We start from the raw sequence: 19,417 nt of genomic DNA on the forward strand, positions 1-19,417 counted from the left end.
AATAGATTAGGGAGGGACGTTAGAGGTTTAGTTAGTGTAAGTAAGAGGTCGTCTGCAAATAAATTTACTTTATAGACCGAATTAGCTATGGACACTCCCGAAATATTTGGGTTAGCCCGCAGGATACTCGCCAAGGGCTCCATAGCAGGAGCAAACAATGCTGGGGAAAGTGGGCAGCCCTGACGAGTACCCCGCTTTATAACTATGGGAGATGGAGAAGGGGTAGGGAGTTTCAGATAGGCTCGGGGAGTGGAATAAAGACATTGAAGGGCCGCTACAAGGGACCAGTGAAACCCATAACTTAAGGACTCCAAACAGGTAGGACCAAGTAACCAAGGGGAAGGCCTTCTCTATATCAAGTCCTAGAAGTGTCAGGGGGGTAGAAGTGGTGATGGCCCGATGGATGACATCTAACACTTTGCGGATATTATCGGGTGCCTGTCGTCCCAAAATGAACCCCACCTGATCATTATGAATCAGTTCTGGGAGAAGTGAATTTAGTCTACGGACCAAAATAGAGGTAAATAACTTGGTGTCTAAATTAATAAGGGAGATTGGACGGTAATTAGAGGGGAGCAGGGGATCCTTATTGGGCTTGGGGATAACTACAATGGAGGCTGTAAGGAAATCTGGGGGCATAGGGGAACCAGACATTAATTTATTACAAATGGAGGTGAGATGAGGAAGGAGGATTGGACAAGTCCCATAAAAATAAAAATAAATTGTACTGATAAAAACTTCTGATCAGGGCACAAGAAATAAGCTCCCATACATCCTCGTATGCAGAAAATTAAAAAAGTTAAAGGGGTCACAAGATGACAATTTTAACCCCCTAATTTTTACGTTTTCATCTTTTCCTCCTCGCCTTCTAAAAATCATAACTCTTTTATATTTTCATCTACAGACTAGTATGAGGGCTTGTTTTTTGCGCGACCAGTTGTCCTTTGTAATGACATAACTCATTATATCATAAAATGTATGGCGCAACCAAAAAACACTATTTTTGTGGGGAAATTAAAAAGAAAAACGCAATGCTAATGTTGGATGGTTTCGTTTTCACGCCGTACAATTTATGGTAAAAATGACGTGTGTTCTTTATTCTGAGGGTCAATACAATTAAAATGATAACCATTATTACATACTTTTCTATTATAGTTGTGCTTAAAAAAAATCACAAACTTTTTAACCAAATTATTAAGTTTATAATCCCTTTATTTTGATGACCTCTAACTTTTTTATTTTTCCGTATAAGCGGCAATATGAGGGCTCATTTTTTGCGCCATGATCTGTACTTTTTTTATACCACATTTGCCTATAAAAAACTTTTAATACATTTTTTTATAATGTTTTTTTTAATAAAATGTATAAAAAAAGTAGCAGTTTTGGACTTTTTTTTTTTCGTTCACGCCGTTCACCGTACGGGATCATTAACATTTTATTTTAATAGTTGGGACATTTACGCATGCGGCAATACCAAATATGTCTATAAAATGTATTTTTTACGCTTTTTTGGGTAAAATAGTTAAAAACGGACGGTTTACTTTTTTATTGGGGAGGGGATTTTTCCCTTTTTTTTACTTTTACTTTTTTTTACATTTTTTTTTACACTTGAATAGTCCCCATAGGGGACTATTCATAGCAATACCATGATTGCTAATACTGATCTGTTCTATGTATAGGACATAGAACAGAACAGTGTTATCGGTCATCTTCTGCTCTGGTCTGCTCGATCTCAGACCAGAGCAGGAGACGCCGGGAGCCGGAAGGACGAAGGTGAGGGGATCTCCGTGCGGCGTTCCGAATGATCGGATCCCCGCAGCAGCGCTGCGGGCGATCCGATCATTCATTGAAATCGCGCACTGCCGCAGATGCTGGGATCTGTATTGATCCCGGCACCTGAGGGGTTAATGGCGGACGCCCACCATTGCCGCCGGGTCCCTGGCTGCGATCAGCAGCCGGGATCAGCCGCGCATGACAAGGACATCGCTCCGATGCCCGCGGTTATGCACAGGACGTAAATGTACGTCCTAGTGCGTTAAGTACCACCGCACCAGGACGTACATTTACGTCCTGCGTCCTTAAGGGGTTAAACATGCAAATTTTGATGCATGTAGTTATTATTTTTTTAAATAGTAAAATAAAATAAAACCTATATAAAGTAGGTATCCTTGTAACCGTATGGACCTACAGAATAAAGATAAGGTATCCTTTTTACCCAAAAGTGCACTGTGCAAAAAGGAAAGCCCCCAAAATTTACAAAATTGGCATTTTTTTTTCAATTATGCCCCACAAATATTTTATTTCTTATTTTGCCGTAGATTTGTGGTGAAATGATTGATGTCATTACAAAGTAAAATTGGTGGCGCAAAAAAAAGCTCCCATGTGGATCTGCAGGGAGAAAGTTGAATTGATTTTTAGGAGGTGAGGAGGAAAAAACAGAAGTGTAAAAATGAAAAATGGCCCAGTCCTTAAGGGGTTTAACCTTGCTATAAAATTCTATATATTTAAATAAGCCTAAAAAATACAGGTATGTTGGCATAAAGTGCACATTATATGTTCACTTTCAATGCTTTTAATGTAGCTAAGGTCAGGCCACTGCACAATGCTTTGGTCAGCCCACTGCACAATGTTCGCTCCGGGTCTGATGACTGGCGATCACTGGGCCGGAGCATTGTGACATCACGGCTCCTCCCCCATGTGACGTCACACTCTGCCACCTCTATGCAAGCCTATGGGGGGGGGATGTGACAGATGTCATCCCCCTCCCATAGGCTTGCATTGAGGAATGGAATGTGACATCCCATGGGGCGGAGCCGTGACGTGACAATGCTCCGGCCCCATGATCGCCAGTCATCAAACCCGGAGCGAACATGCTCAGGGGACTGATGGTAACGGGGTGCTGCATGCAAGATCACGGGGTCCCCAGTGGCGGGACCCACGCAATCAGGCAACTTATTCCCTATCCTTTGGATAGGGGATAAGATGTCTTAGCGCCGGAGTACCCCTTTAACTTGCTTTGGTTTATAGTGTAATAGCTTCCTATAAGCTTGTTCTGCTCTCACACTTTTGGGATTAGTTGTGCTGCAATTGAACACAGTAATGCAGGAAACAGATAATTGAGATCACCCCGCTGCACAATGCTTTACTCAGCTTTCTTTGTGTTGTAGTATGATAACTTTTACAGGCTCATTCTGCAGTCACACTGCTGGGATCTGTAGTGCACCAACTGAACACAGTAATGCGGGTGACAGGTCATCGAGGTCAGCCAACTGCACAATGATGTGCTTAGCTTGCTTTGTATGGTTTTTGTAAAGGATTTGACATCTTTCACACTTGTTCCTATATTTTGACAGTCGTTCTTCTGCTGAACATTTTGTAAACATTTTTTTTTTTAAGTTGTAAAGTCTATACTTCTTCAATATCAATACTGGTGATAGATACAATTTAATGTAATAATTTAAGGTTAGAATTTATTTTTTGATTTTATATTTCTAGTGGCTATTGGTCAATATTTGGAAAAATCTCCAATATCTAATAAATATGTTAAAATTCACAATTCATTTATCATTAGGAGAAGAAAATACGAAGTCACGAGAGATTTGTTAGGAGTATTTTTAATCTACCACAACGTAATGGCTTTCATGAGACTAAATGTATTTATGATAAAATGAAGTAGGGTTCCCCTGTGTACATCTTACAATGGTATATATATTGCATTGAATTACAGTACCTACTTCAATTTTCTCAATGCATTTATTTTTTTGACCAAAGCTTTATGGGATGTTTTTGAGAAACATAAAGAGGTATAAAGACCTGTATAAATGAATAAATCAATATGAAGTTCTTAGATAGATTATTAGATTATTAGATATGAGATAGATAGATGGATAGATAGAAGATAGATATGAGATATATAGATAGATAGATGTCTTTTTAATTCAACATATAAAATACAGAAGACTAGCAGGAGTTTGTAACTGCATTGTATCATGATTATAATGTAACAGTGTAAGAATGTGTTAAATGATATTTATGGTTTATACTGCTTCATATTTATTAAATTATTGTTTTTGTAAATTAAAGAAGTACAAGAAAAAAGATCCAAAGGAATAAACAACGATGAGAGCTGAAATTTAACAGACATATTTTTTTTTGTGACAACAACTTAAAAGTATAAACAGCAAAAAAAGAATTGCATGTATAATTATTTACTCTTTTTCAGAGAATGGCAAAGAGAAACAAGACCAAGGTGGAAGAGTTCATTTTATTGGCCTTTGTTGATTTGCACCAGATTCAGATATTATTTTTTCTGTTGTTTCTGCTGACCTATATGACTTGTATTATGGGAAATCTCGCAATAATCATTGTTGTTAAACTAGAACATTCACTGCATAAACCAATGTATCTTTTCATCGCTGTGTTTTCCACTTTGGAAATCATGTTTGTCTCGGCCACAGTTCCAAAACTTTTGTCCATTTTACTAGGACATAACAACACAATATCCTTCATTGGATGTTTTACTCAAATGTTTGTCTTCGACTCTTTGGGTGTCACTGAATGCTTTCTCCTTATGGTGATGGTGTTTGATCGATATCTGGCCATTAATAAGCCTTTACATTACTCAACCATCATGACTCCTACAGCATGCGTTGGACTAGCTATTTTTCCATGGCTTTTAGGATTTACCAGTATGTTAGTACCAATCATCATTACGGCCCAGTTGGTATACTGCGGTCCTAATATAATTGATCACTTTTTTTGTGACATGGCTCCATTACAAAGCTTGGCGTGTTCTGATCCTTTCATTAGCAGTATGTCAACAAGCTTAGCGGCTCTCATGGACATTGTTCTACCTTTCCTCGTAATAATAGGATTCTATGTCTGTATTATAATGACTGTCAGCAAGATCAAGAGTAAAGATGGGAAACAGAAAGCCTTCTCCACCTGCACGTCTCATCTCACTGTAGCCAGTCTCTTCTTTGGCACGGCCATGATTGTGTATATCAAACCTAGAGGCAGCCATTACGAAAAGTACCTCTCTTTTATGTACACAGCATTCACCCCAACCATTAATCCTTTCATTTATACCTTTAGGAACAGGGATGTGAAGGAGGTTTTTACCAATTTAATAAACCGAGTCATGAGACCAACTTAAAATGATTTTGAAAATAGTTTTCTATTATTCAGTGATTTCAATTTCAGATTAATTTTTACATCTTGTTTATACTGTATAGTGTTGCTCGCGAATATTCGCAATACGAATTTTATTCGCGAATATCGCATATTCGCGAATTCGCGAATTTTCGCGAATATAGCGCTATATATTCGTAATTACGAATATTATGAATATTCGCTCTAATACCACTGTTTGAGACTGACGTGCAAAATTTCGATTATGCCAATTTTTGTTTATGCAAATTTTCGCATATGCTAATTTTCGCATGCGCGAATTTGCGCATATGCGAAAATAAAACGCGCATATTACGAATATGCGAATTTAGCGAACATATGACGAATATTCGTCCATATATTCGCGAAATATCGCAAATTCGAATATGGCCTATGCCGCTCAATACTAATACTGTATATACATTAGAACAGTACTATAAACACTAATAAACTTTTAATTCCACCAAGATTATTGCTTTGACCTTTCTGCTATGATTCTTTAGATTTTTTCAGATTAATAGTTAAAATGGTAATTTCACCTATATTATTTCTAATATTATTACTAAAGATGAATAAACTTTACGAGAACAGGTTTTAAGAAAATCATCAATAAAATAACCCTCAAAACATGTATACAAAACTGCCAAATTGCTCTAAAGCCCTACGGTCACCTAGGAATGTATTCACATAGCTTTAAAGTGGTTTTTAGGTAATGTCAAGGTTTTGGTGAAACTAACAGCACGTTTGAAAACATACTGTGCTAGGGGATATAAATGCTTTTTAACACTAAAATAAAGCTGCATAAGATATTCCTTTTTGTTGGCTTGTCAGTGTTGAAATGCACACAGAGGTATCAGAAGACCCAACGTGTTATCCAAGCATTCCAACAATCCTCCCTTTTTGAGAGTTGCAACAGGACAGGAAAAATAGCTTTTGTAAATATTGAAAAGTTGAATAAATATAAAAAATTCTCCCTTTTAGGGAGGTGCAAAAGGATTGGTGATGGTGTCTCAAAATATTGAAGAGCTTGTTGATATTTAAGAAATAGCTTATGTATATATAGAAAAGTTTGAAAAGTTGCAACAGGATTTGTTTTCTGGAATGGTAAGAAGAAATAATTTTGTATGAAAACTCAAAAGAAACATTTTCCCTTTTTTATAATTAGAGGTTGTCCAAAAATTCTCTCATTATGGGAATTGCAACAGGATTTGTGTCCAGAAATGGTGAAGACAAAATAGTTTTTGTATGAAAAGCCAAAAAATCCTTTTTTTAGGATTATGGGTTGTTTTTATGTGTAGGCCTGACTGGTAGTAGCAGCAGCTATGGTGGTGGTGGACTGATGTTATAATTAGTAGCTAGCAGAAATCAGGGGGTGGTAGACTAGCGCTAACTGTAGCCAGTGGACAGCAGGCAGTGGTGGACTGGTGTTTGTGGTAGTAGCCAGCAGATAGGTAGTGGTGGACTAGTGATATTTCTAGCTAGGCCTTGGGATGTTGCTCCATGTGCTTATGTAGTTTCTTAATTCCTAAACTTGGAGCCTGGCTATGCCTTACTTTCTTTTTGCAGTTTATCCCATTTATACATTATATATATATATATATATATATATATATATATATATATATATATATATATTGCAGTTTATCCCATTTCTTTTTCCCATTTATACCCCTGCAGCCCATACATCCCCAGCCTGTGCACCTTGTCATCCTACCCTTCAGATAACACACTTATCTTCTCTGTGTTCCTTCTCCTGTGCAGACCTGCGTCCTCAGAAGACAGGGCAGGGGGAGGGGAGGTGAGGAGCTGTGTATTATGGCTTCTCATGCAGACCTCCTGGAGGAGTGAGATGAGGGGGCGTGGCTTATTTCTCTTATGCAGAGAAAAAAAAAAGCACTGACGTCTTGTCCACAGCAGACTCAGAACTGTGGACAACAGTAAAAGAAAACACTCTGAACTACAGAACTTCCTGTCCAACAAACAGGTAAGCAAAACACACAAATGCTGCCAAAACATATAACACATGTATATTGCAAAAAAAACAAAACTTACAAAGAAGATGCAACATAGTCAAAAAAATTAACCACCGGAGTACCCCTTTAAGCACAAAGTAGAAATACTATACGTTTGATTTAACCCAGAAAATACAAACAACTTGGCCTTAGATGGCAATTTGGCATTTGCTCTCAATGCTTTTAAATGTGTATTTATGTTAAACCTAGGTAGAAATACTATATGTTGGTTTTCTCCCATCATTCTTCACTTAGTACCCTATAATGACATATTCTGAAAACAGAATGTTAGAAATCTTTGCTGTTTATTGAAAAGAAAAAATGAAAATATTGACATAAGTTTCCGAACCCTTAACTTACATGAAGCAGCAATTACAGCCTCCAGTCTTTTTGGGATGATGCCACTAAGTATGGTCACCTGGATTTGGGGATTTGTTTCTTCTCTGTTGATTCTTTCAAGCTCTAACAGGTTGGATGGGGACCATCTATAAAAGCCATTTTCAGGTCTCTTCGGAGATGTTCAATTGAGTTTCAGTCAACGCTCTAGATAGGCCACTCAATGACATTCACAGAGTTATCTCCAAACTACTCCTGTGTTGTGTTGCCTTGGCTGTGAGTTTTGGGTCATTGTCTTGTTGGAAGGTGAACCTTCGGCTCAGTTTCAGTTCCAGAGCACTCTGGATCAGGTTTTTATTAATGATATATTTTTACTTTTATCCATTCAGTTTTCCCTCAAATCTGACCAGTCTTCCTGTCTCAGCTGCTAAGAAAAACTCCCACAGTGTGATGCTTCCCCACTATGCTTTACTGTAGGGATGGTATTGGGCAGGTGATGAGCAGTGCCTTGTTTCCTCCAGACATGACACTTAGGATTAAGGGAATCGGGAATCAGAATGATTGATGAGTAAAGCTGTGGAAAAGGTGAAAGGGTATGAGGACCTTCGGAATGCATTGTATATTTACATACTCTTAATTGTTTACATCAATTCTTCTAGGGGCTGGATAGTAGGTTGCTGCCCAAAGAGTGGTCACAATATGGGTCATGATTGGCTAGGCAGGCCAGACAGGCCTAACGCCAGGTACCAGGGATACAGGCAGAGGTGAGGCTGGTGCAACAGGTCAGCAGCTTGGTGGTAATTGCAGGAGACACAGCGCAGTCCAGTGTGGGTTAAACAGGCAGTAAGCAGTTCCAATAGGTGATGATGATTAGCAGTAGGGGATTAAGAACAGCAAGGGTTAAGCAACTTCAAACTTAAATATGTATCAGAACTAAACATATTCTAGTAACATCAGGATGAATAACTGAATAGATACAAGCTGTTTAATGTATTGCTTTTACAAAATTATACAACTTGGTAACTAACTTTTATAAAAATTTTGCACATATTCTTGTTGCTACTATATTCTCTCAGGTGTACAGAGCTCCGACACTGTCTCTCTGATGCCCCCCTCAGACTTATCCCCACAGCTTCACCTAGGCAAGCTTGCTACTGTATTTGAATGATGTAAATAAAACAAAAATAAAACAAAAACAACACACACCCCATCACCCCTTAATTTCTCCTTAAAGGAGTTCTCCGGTGCTTACACATCTTATCCCCTATCCAAAGGATAGGGGATAAGATGCCTGATCGCGGGAGTCCCGCAGCTGGGGAAGCCCGTGATCATGCACGCGGCACCCCGTTTGTAATCAGTCCCCGGAGCGTGTTCGCTCCGGGTCTGATTACGGGCGACTACAGGGCCGGCGGCGTGTGACGTCACGCCTCCATCCCAGTGTGACGTCACGCTCCTCCCCTCAATGCAAGCCTACGGGAGGGGGCGTGATAGCTATCATGCCCCCTCCCGTAGGCTTGCATTGAGGGGCGGAGGCGTGACATCACACGCCGCCGACCCTGTAGTCGCCGGTAATCAGACCCAGAGCGAAAACGCTCTGGGGACTGAATACAAACGGGGTTCCGCGTGCATGATCACGGGCGTCCCCAGCTGCGGGACTCCCGCGATCAGGCATCTTATTCCCTATCCTTTGGATAGGGGATAAGATGAGTAAGCACCGGAGAACCCCTTTAATGACCAAGTATTGCTGAAACGTGTTTTTTTCCTACATTCTTTGCTTCTGCATTTCTCGCATAACCTAACTTTATCGACCAGGTAAAGCAATGCCCCTTTATCAATTTCTCAGCACCATCAATCATGCAAGGAAAAGAAGATTAAGTAATAAACCATTACATTTCTGTCCAATATTCATATTCCTCTGGATGACTGCTGTTTTTAGCTGTGCTACTTGCTGATACCCTGCAGGACATCAACTTGTAGCACAGTTGAAGGATAGCAGAAAAATATATCACCGCAAGCTTGCTAAGGGGACTTATCTAAAAAACATGAATAACCCCCACATAAGATATCCACGTGGAAATGTAGAGGACAGCACAGGAACAATCCTCCGTGCCCATTGTCAACCGGAGCTCCACTCCAGCATCAATACATATCCAAGCAACAGGCCAAAGTACCAACAGACAGAAGACTCCTCTTGTTCATGCAAAGGGCAGTGATTTATTGTTTCCCCACATTGCATGTGGGGAACCAATACATAATTGCTCTTTGTATGAACATGAGGTGTCTTCCATCTTTTGGACCTATGGCCTGTTGCTTGGATATACCCCATATAAGAAAATTACACTCTATCTGGATCTCGTGTGAAACTGGTCCACAGACCAGCAAGAACTCATATGACTTATTTGGATATAAAAGCAGAAATGACAATGCAATAAACCAAGCTCTCGACAAAAATGCACAAATTAGAGATGGGGAAAAGTTAAAACAAGTTTCAACACCTCTACAGTTGGCACCAGTGCGGTATAAGGGTAGGGTCACACGCGGCTACTCCGCAACGTTTGACTACAAGCGTCGTCTCGCCTCCTTCTCATTTTTTTTTTATATTATTATTATTTTATTATTTATTTATTATTTTAATATATGATGTTATATATTTTTTTTACATATTTGGTATTACCACACACAGAATCACCCAAACTATTATAGAAGAGGAATATGCAAAGCAGCTCATTAATATGCCACTGCTCCTTGTGACCTTCCCTTAGAATTAGTGTATCTATTCACTATGGTGTCTGGCTACCTTAGTGGGATTTCGCCAAGCTTAACACTAGAGATGAGCGAACTTACAGTAAATTCGATTTGTCACAAACTTCTCGGCTCGGCAGTTCATGACTTATCCTGCATGAATTAGTTCAGCTTTCAGGTGCTCCCGTGAGCTGGAAAAGGCGGATACAGTCGTCCTAGGAGACTCTTTCGTGACGAATCGAATTTACTGTAAGTTTGCTCATCTCTACTTAACACCTTTCCAAAAGTAAAGATTGCAGTGTGAGAGTCATATCGAGGTAGGTAAGGCTGGGTTCACATATCTCCGGCATCCGAAATCTCGATGCAACTTATGACAACCTGCATCATTGTTTCTGGATGCCAGACAGCGGTACGCAAGCTGCGTTGCCCTGTATGGTGCTGTCCGGCATGTCCAACCATCCAGCATCAAAATTGAGAAGCTGGATCATTGTGAACTGTCCCATTCAAATGAAATGGGATCAGTTCTACCATCTGTTTCCATCCGGCGCACACCGAAGGGAAATTATGCCGGACGCCTGATATATGTGTGAACCTAGCCTTAGCATGTGTGTGTTCATCTTGCAGAGAGCACGAAGTGTGGCATAAAATTCTTCACTCTTCGTGCTCTCTGCAAGCAGAACACCCCCCACCCCCTTACAAAATATTATATTCATTCATATTCCTGCAATAAAAATGCAATAAAATTCCAAACTCCAAAATCACTGATTTTGGTCACATCACATCTCATTAAAATGGAATGAAAAAGTGTCCAAAAAGTACAAACTACAAAAATGAACTCGCATGCAGATCAGTAAATGCAAAAAAAAAAAAGTTACAGGGATCAGAATATAGCAATGACAGTTTTCCTGTAAAACAAACAAAAAAGGGTTTAGTTGGAATTACACTGACCCATAGAATAAATTTAGTAGGTCAGTATAACCACATTGATTGCATATGATTTCTCCATAAAATTGTGTAAATTCAAAACCCCAAAAGATCAACTTTAAAGGGGTACTCCACCCCTAGACATCTTATTCCCTATCTAAAGGATAGGGATAAGATGTCTGATCGCAGGGGTCCCGCCGCTCGGGAGGCCCGCTATCTTGGCCGGTGCACCCCAGACATCCGGTGCACGGAGCAAACTTGGCTCAGTGCCGGATGACTGGCAACGTGAGGTGGAGGCTCGTGACATCATGGTCACACCTTCTTGTGATGTCACGGCCATGCCCCATCAATGCAAGTCTATAAGAGGGGGCGTGACAGCTGTCATGCCCGCTCACATAGACTTGCATTGAGGGGGTGTGGCCATCACGTCACAAGCCTCCGGGGCTGCACCCAACGCTCTAAACGAATGCTGGGTGCTGCAGAGAGATCGAGGGGGTCCCTAGATCGGGGATAAGAGGGCTAGGGGCACAGTACCCCTTTAAGTCCTGGTGGTAACATAACAAAACAGGAAATACACATAAAAGGGGGGGGGATATTTTTGTACCTAATGGTGGGTGTTTCACTGTTTCTATTTTCTCTGTTCTCACACATACAGTACCCTGGGCACTGGGCATCAGGTCATCGCAAAGATGCTGGCATAAATGGTAACAACAGTCACTATAACAAGGAATTTTTCCCTTTTAACTGTTGCAAAATATAAAATACTTAAGTAAAAAAAAGAAAGTTCCATTAGTTCCAGAGCATTGTGGGACACGCAGTTATGTGAATGGTTATAGGTGCGATGATTAGATACTGGGTTTTGCCACAAGAGGATGTCAAAGAGGTTTTCCCGCTGTCCTATAAAAGGCTATTAGAGGCTACTTTTGGGTAGTGTAGTTCTTGATGAGACATAGTTGAGTGCTAAAAATGTCTTAAGACATTTTGTCAAGTTGACAGACTTTGAGAGCGTGCGCGTAATTGGACTGAGAGAAGCAGGATTGGGGGTTTGACAAATTGCTTTCCATCTAGGCCATATTAACCAAGCTTGTTTGTAGGAAAATGTGCCGTAGGATGTCATCCAAACCTGTATGCCTCCGTGTCCAACCATATCTCATCTTCTATCCAGGCTAAAGGTGGAACAAAAGGGTACTGGAGCCGCCGTATCTTTTTTTTTCTTTTCTACTTTTTGCAAATTTAGAAATATAACACATCTGTTATCCATCTTTGTTATCCATCTCCTTAATTCTTCATTAGAAATTAGCGAAAATACCAAAAGTTTCAAAGTTTCGAAAAGTGTTGGATTTACAGTGGGCTATCAGCAATGAAAATGAGTTTAAAAGGAAGTCTAGTATCAAAAAACCTATCCCCTATCTGCAGGAGTCACATCACAGGGACACCTGCAATCTCCTACTGGCTCTCTGCATGAATGCAGTTTTTTGGCCACGGTACAAAGCTCCCCCTTCATGTATCTCTATGGGAAAGCCATGATCTGACACTTATCCCCTATCCTACATGTCTTTTGATACTGTATAACTCCTTTAAGTTGTGCTGCTATGCAAAGCAACTTAACTTTTATCTGTATAGTTTCCTGTTTTACTCTTACAGTGCTGAGCTGAGTGCTTTGTGCCCCCAGCATGGAAAGAGTGAACTAACGCTATAAACAAAGTTTTACATACCCACCTTGTTCCTGCTGCAGCCTCTTCTTCTGTAGTCCATCCTCTAGTGATGACATCACTAGAGGCGGAGCTACACAAGAAGAAAATCACAGCCTGGAACAAGGTTGGTAAGTATTAGTCTGTTCACATTATGCATTTTAGCATGCCTTTTTGTTTTAAAAAGGCATGTTTAAATTTATAATGTGATAAGACCCTTTCTGGCAGTGTATTTCCAGGGACAGGGTATTTATTAGGGAGCCTCCAGCTGTTGCATGCCTTGGGCTGTCTAGGAATGATGGAGGTTGTAGGTTAGCAACGCTCCCCATTTGGGAAAACACTGCTTTATGAAACCTCTCCCCAGGAGACAGTGCCAAAAATGTACTAATCCATTTTTTGTGTTTTTCTTTTTTATTATTTTCATCATGCGTATGCGGAAGACTTCTTTAGATTCAAGGACTAAGTTGATGACCTGCATTTTAAAAAAATTAAAATTAAATGGTTAACAATGACTTGTGAGGGAGTGTTTTCTGTAATAATTTTTTTCTTTTAAATATACTTTATAGGCTTAGTAGTGGAAGCCATCTCATAGATTGAGTCCATTACTAAGCCTTGGCTTAGCGCAAGCCCCAAATGCAGCTAGCGCTATCCTTCAAATAATATTCTGGTATACAACACCACTGGGGTACTGAGAAGAGCCTGTAAGTACAGGTCAGGAGTGTAAAAAATGGCACTTCTGAGCCTTGGCGGTAACAGGCAGGTGTTATTTAGGCTGCGGAGGGCCAATAACAATGGTCATTGCTTATTAGGGTAACATCAGCCTGTTGCTGCTTGGTTGGTATCTGGCTGTAAATGAAAAGACGGGGAACCCTACATGTCATTTTTTTAATATAAATAAATAAATAAAAAATGTGTATGATAAACGAACCTGGCAATGTACAGAGTCCAGCAAGCCCTAGTTTTTCCGAAGTTAATTTTTTCATTTTAGTATTTGATTAAATATAAATAATAGGCCACAACTAATTCTCAATAGAATGTTAATATAAAGTCACTAAGGGCCTTGTTGGGATTGTACATTGCCGAAAGTAAAAAAAACACATTATCGTTAAGAAAATGTATATATAATTAAAATAGAAGTTTTCCCTTGTGTAAATTATTATTATAACAGTGGGGTATATAAGATTGAATGACTGCACCTAATTGTAACATTCTCAAGACAAAGAAATAAAAGAATGAATTGTTTGCATTTTTCCCGATACATATATAGAGGTACAGTGTAAAGGTGCTGTAGTAACTGTAAATGGATAGACAGGTAAATAGATAAATAAATAAGGCGAGCGCTGCAGTCTTTTTTTTTTTTTTTTTTGGATAGATAGAAGATAGATAGATAGATATGAGATAGATAGATAGAAGATAGATAGATATGAGATACATAGAAAGATAGAGATGAGATAGATGATAAATAATAGATAGATAGATGAGATAGATAGATAGATAGATAGATATGAGATAGATAAATATGACACAGACAGATAGATAGATAGATAGATAGATAGATATGAGATAGATAGAAAGATTGATAGAGATGAGATAGATATGAGATAGATACATAGATTGATAGATAGATAAATAGATACATAGATAGATATGAGTTAGATAGTGAAATAGATAGATAGATATGAGATAGATAGATATGAGATAGATAGATAGATAGATAGAAGATAGATAGATATGAGATAGATAGATAGATATGAGATAGATATGAGTTAGATAGATATGATAGGTATGAGATAGATGATAGATATATAGGAGATAGTTAGATAGACAGATAGAGGAACGCCCCCTCCCATAGACTTGCATTGAAGGTGCAGGGCCGTAACGTCACGAGTCCCTGGCGCCGGCTCTAAGCGTTTGGAACATTTTGTTCTGAACGGTGAGCAGCGGAATACTCCTTTAAGAATAATATTATGCTTATTTAAATTTGAAAGCATCCATTGCTATACATGATCTGTTTTGACAGTCTGTGAAGAGATATCACATTTATACATTACTATAGCGCCATCTATCCACCTATGGTTTCAGGGCATATTCCCACAGTATGTTAACCTTACTAAGTATTTAAAGTTGAGCACACATACACTGTTTCTCTACTTTTTTCCATTAGCTCAGTCTTATTTTAAGTAGTGTGATAGAATCTCAGCTAATGCAGGCTGTCCCATAATCTTCAGTGTCTTCTCTGCTTGTCAGAGGAGAATGCCATTGTGCATGCTTATTGTCTCTTCTGACAAGTAGAGAATATGCTGACAATAGCATTTTCCATCTATAAGAGCAGAAAATATACTAAGAATTGTAGAAAACCTGCAACCAGTAGGGATCATTGAATGCTGCCAAAGATGATGGGTCAAGGCAGAAAATGTGCTATTAGGAGAAGCACTGAGATACTAGGGGGCACTTTAATAAGCTTATTTTGTCACATAAATATTTTCTTTTTCATGAGCATCAATTCAAAGTTTAGTTTTATTTTTTTTACTAAACATATTATTATTAACAATATTTTTATCATTAATAATATAAACATGTTTTATTTATATATTAACTTGTAACAACATTTTCAGTACAATGCCACAGAAAAATAATTCCGCGGTTGAAGAGTTTGTGTTTTTGGCTTTTGCTGATTTGCACCGTGTCCAGAATTTAATTTTTGTGTTTTTTCTTCTGACTTATACCACTTGTATTATGGCAAACATTGCTATCATCACTGTTGTTAAAATAGAACATTCACTCCATAAACCAATGTATTTCTTCATCAGTGTGCTCTCCACTTTAGAAATCATATTTGTCTCGGTCACTGTCCCGAAGCTCTTGGCCATTCTAATTGCAGCCAACAACAAAATATCCTTCAGTGGATGTATAATCCAGATGTATTTCTTAAACTCTCTTGGTGTCACCGAATGCTATCTACTCATGGTGATGGTGTTCGATCGACATATGGCCATTAATAACCCTTTACGTTACCATATTATCATGACTCCTACAGTTTGTGTTGGACTAGCCATATTCCCATGGATCTTTGGATTTAGCTCTTGTTTCGTACTGGCAATCCTTACGGCACAGTTGGAATTCTGCGGTTCTAATGAGATTGATCACTTTTTTTGTGATTTGGCTCCGTTGCAAAGTTTAGCATGTTCAGACATCTCCATTAGTAGTATGTCAACAAGCATAGCTACGGCCATTAATGTTGTCCTGCCTTTTCTGATCATCATGGGATTTTATATCCGTATTTTAAACACAGTTACAAAAATCAGGAGTAATGATGGGAAACAGAAAGCCTTCTCCACCTGTACGTCTCATCTCATCGTAGCCAGTCTCTTCTATGGTGCGGCCATGATCGTATATGCTAAACCTAAAACTAACCATTATGATAAGTACCTCACCTTTATGTATACAGCCTTTACGCCAATGATTAATCCTTTTATTTATACCTTTAGGAACAGGGAAGTGAAGAAGGTTTTTATGAATTTAATAAACCGAGTCATGAGACCAATGTTAAATGATTCTGCTTATGGTATTATGTGTCATTCAACTTAAGAAAAGCTGGAAAATATGAAAAATATTACTTCATCATCTGATTAATTGAACAACCTGCTCAAATGAATGATCAGCACTCAGCAGGATAAGAGATTGACTAAAGTATCTATTCCTTATGTATAGAGCAATACTGTTATTAACTTCTTTAGGACCAGGCCTGTTGTCATATACATACCTGTCTGTGTGGTGCAGGAGGGTCCGTTATTGAGTCACATGGTCAGCATAGTCAAAGTTGGGAGCATCAGGCCAAACAGCTGTTGCTCCAGTGATAACGCCTCCTGGCAGTGGGAGATTTAGAATAGTATGCAGTGATTGTTAATTCCCTCACTCACGTTCCTTGTACTATTCCATGTACAGTGTATGCCTTGCTGCTTAGTAAGTATAGAGCAGGGATTTCTTTCTTTGTTAGGACTACCGTCTCCTGTACATACTTTCTGTTATTTCACAGAAACTACTTCAAGTGCAGGGACTCCTGTCAAAGAAAGGAGTCCCTGTTGCTGAACAGGAAGCCGTGAAAGCATTGCCACTTACTAAGTACAATGTATGCCTTACTGCTCGGTGTACTTCTATTTTTTACTGGAGTCCCTGCTCTTTAAACCCTTACGGAGGGACCTATTTTTTACCTTAATGACCAGGTTTTTTTTTTTTTTTTTTTTATGTGGCTGGGTCTCTTTAAATGGTAATAACTTTAGAACACTTTTTCTCAGCGGAGCAATTTTGAGATAGTTTTATCGTGACATATTGTACTTTATATAAGTGGTGCATTTTTGTTGACACATGCAGCATTTTTAGTGAAAAACTCCAAAAGATTGTGACAAACTGGAAAACACTGTGCGGTAAAAGTGATGTTATATTTATTCTATAGGTGAGTACGATTATGGCGATACCCATTTTATATATTATTTATGTTCTTTTTCCTTTTCTGAGAATTTTTTTTTTCTGTCATTTGTTTTACAACAGCCGTAACTTTTTTTATTTTTTGTCTGACGCCATTGAGTGAGGGCTTATTTTTTGCGTGATGAGGAGTACTTTTTATTGGTACCATATCATTTTTGCGATATGTGCTACCCTTTGATCTTATTTATTCCGCTATTTGTACCCAAATTGGCGAATTTTGCGTTCTTTTTTCGCAGTTCTTTTTACAGCGTTCACCGTGCGGGATAATTTACATTATAGTGTTATAGTGCACATCATTACGGACATGGCAATACCTATTATGTTTAGGATTTGTGTTTTTGATCTTTTTTGTTGATAATTAGAGATGAGCGAATCGAATCTGACGAATCCGAATTTGTTACGAATTTCATGAAAAAATAGCAATGAATGTGAATATCACCGCGATTCTATCACGCAAATTGCTTAAATAAACTCCATTTAGTGCAGTTCAGGCTCCAGGGCACCTAAAATGGCAGATCCACATGTGAGGACATGGGGCAAGGAAATCTGGGAAAGCGGGAAGGCAAGGCAGGAATGCAGGTAGGCGAGGTGACCCTGATTCACATGCAGGATGCAGCCTATCAGCAGCCAGTCACCCCTGTGATGTCACTGCCCTATATAATCGACAGCCATATTCCGGCTCTTCACTTCATCCTTTCACTGCAGCGAGATAGGACAGCCCTGTGTGTTACACAGACAAGCTTTTTACAGCAGTGTTTCACCTCATAGTCACATCAGCATTCTGGTGGACAGAGAGCAGTGCATTTTTCACAGAAAATAATTTTTACTGCAGTCATTAACCTTCGAGAGGGGGGCAGAGAGCTGTGTGTTGCTTCATACATTTGAACAAGCTGGCTAAGCTTGAGAAATAGCAGAGGATGGAGGAATAATTTTTCTTCACAACTCTGTGTCTTTGTTCCACAACAAATGGTCTGCTGGTTAAACTAGTCTGTAGACGGTATAATACCCAGCAGCCCATTCCTAATAGTCTTTGAAAGGGTGAAATTTTAGTTTAGTACACAGCGACAGTGTGCTGCAGCACTGTTGTGTAAGTGTGCTGTAGAGCATTTTTCTGCCCTCATAAGTGCAAACCACATACGTACATCTAAGTAGTGTACTATTTTGTACCTTATAATCTGTCAAGGGCCTAGATTATGTGAAAAGCCAGACAAAAGTTATCACCGGCTGGTGTTTTACCTCACTAATTCTTTAAGTGTACTGTAGCGAGTTTTTGTGCCCACATAAGTGCATGCCACATACCTACATCTAAGTAGTGTACTATTTTGTACCTATTAATCTGTCAATGGCCTAGATACTGTGAAAGGACAGTCAAAAGTACTCACCGGCTGGTGTTTTACTCCAATTTTTTTAAGCGTACTGTAGCGCATTTTTCGGTCCTCATAAGTGTATACCACATATGTACATATAAGCAGTGTACTGTTTTGTACCTTATAATCTGTTAAGGGCCTGGATACTGTGAAAGGCCAGGCAAAAGTAATTACCGGCTGGTGTTTTACTCCAATACGTTTTTTAAGCGTACTGTAGTGCATTTTTTCTGCCCCTACAAGTGCATACCACATACCTACATCTAAATAGTATACCATTTTGTACTTGTTAATCTGTCAAGGACCTAGATACTGCAAAAGTCCAGGCAAAAGTAATCACCGGCTGGTGTTTTACTCCACTAATTCTTTAAGCCTACAGTAGCGCATTTTTGTGCCCACATAAGTGCATAGAACATACCTACATCTAAGTAGTGTACTATTTTGTACCTGTTAATCTGTCAAGGGCCTAGATACTGTGAAAGGAAAGGCAAAAGTAATCACCGGCTGGTGTTTTACTCCAATAAGTTTTTTAAGCGTACTGTAGCGCATTTTTCTGCTCTCATAAGTGCATACCCCATACGTACATCTAAGTAGTGTACTATTGTGTACCTTATAATCTGTAAAGGGCCTAGATACTGTGAAAGGCCAAGCAAAAGTAATCACCGGCTGGTGTTTTACTCCAATACGTTTTTTA

At 39.1% G+C, this 19,417-nt stretch overlaps 2 protein-coding genes across 2 annotated transcripts; both read left to right on the forward strand.

The window, feature by feature from the left end:
• The first annotated feature begins 4,225 nt into the window (after positions 1-4,225).
• On the forward strand, positions 4,226-5,155 carry LOC130294937 (olfactory receptor 6N1-like). The gene has a single exon (XM_056545091.1). It carries the CDS (start codon positions 4,226-4,228, stop codon positions 5,153-5,155), a length of 930 nt encoding a protein of 309 aa, XP_056401066.1.
• Positions 5,156-15,493: 10,338 nt separating this feature from the next.
• Positions 15,494-16,462, forward strand: LOC130294938 (olfactory receptor 6N1-like). The gene has a single exon (XM_056545093.1). The coding sequence runs from the start codon at positions 15,494-15,496 to the stop codon at positions 16,460-16,462; it is 969 nt and encodes a 322-aa protein (XP_056401068.1).
• Positions 16,463-19,417: the final 2,955 nt, after the last annotated feature.

The sequence above is a fragment of the Hyla sarda genome, chromosome 11 (assembly GCF_029499605.1).
Source record: "Hyla sarda isolate aHylSar1 chromosome 11, aHylSar1.hap1, whole genome shotgun sequence".
NCBI classification, from domain to species: domain Eukaryota; kingdom Metazoa; phylum Chordata; class Amphibia; order Anura; family Hylidae; genus Hyla; species Hyla sarda.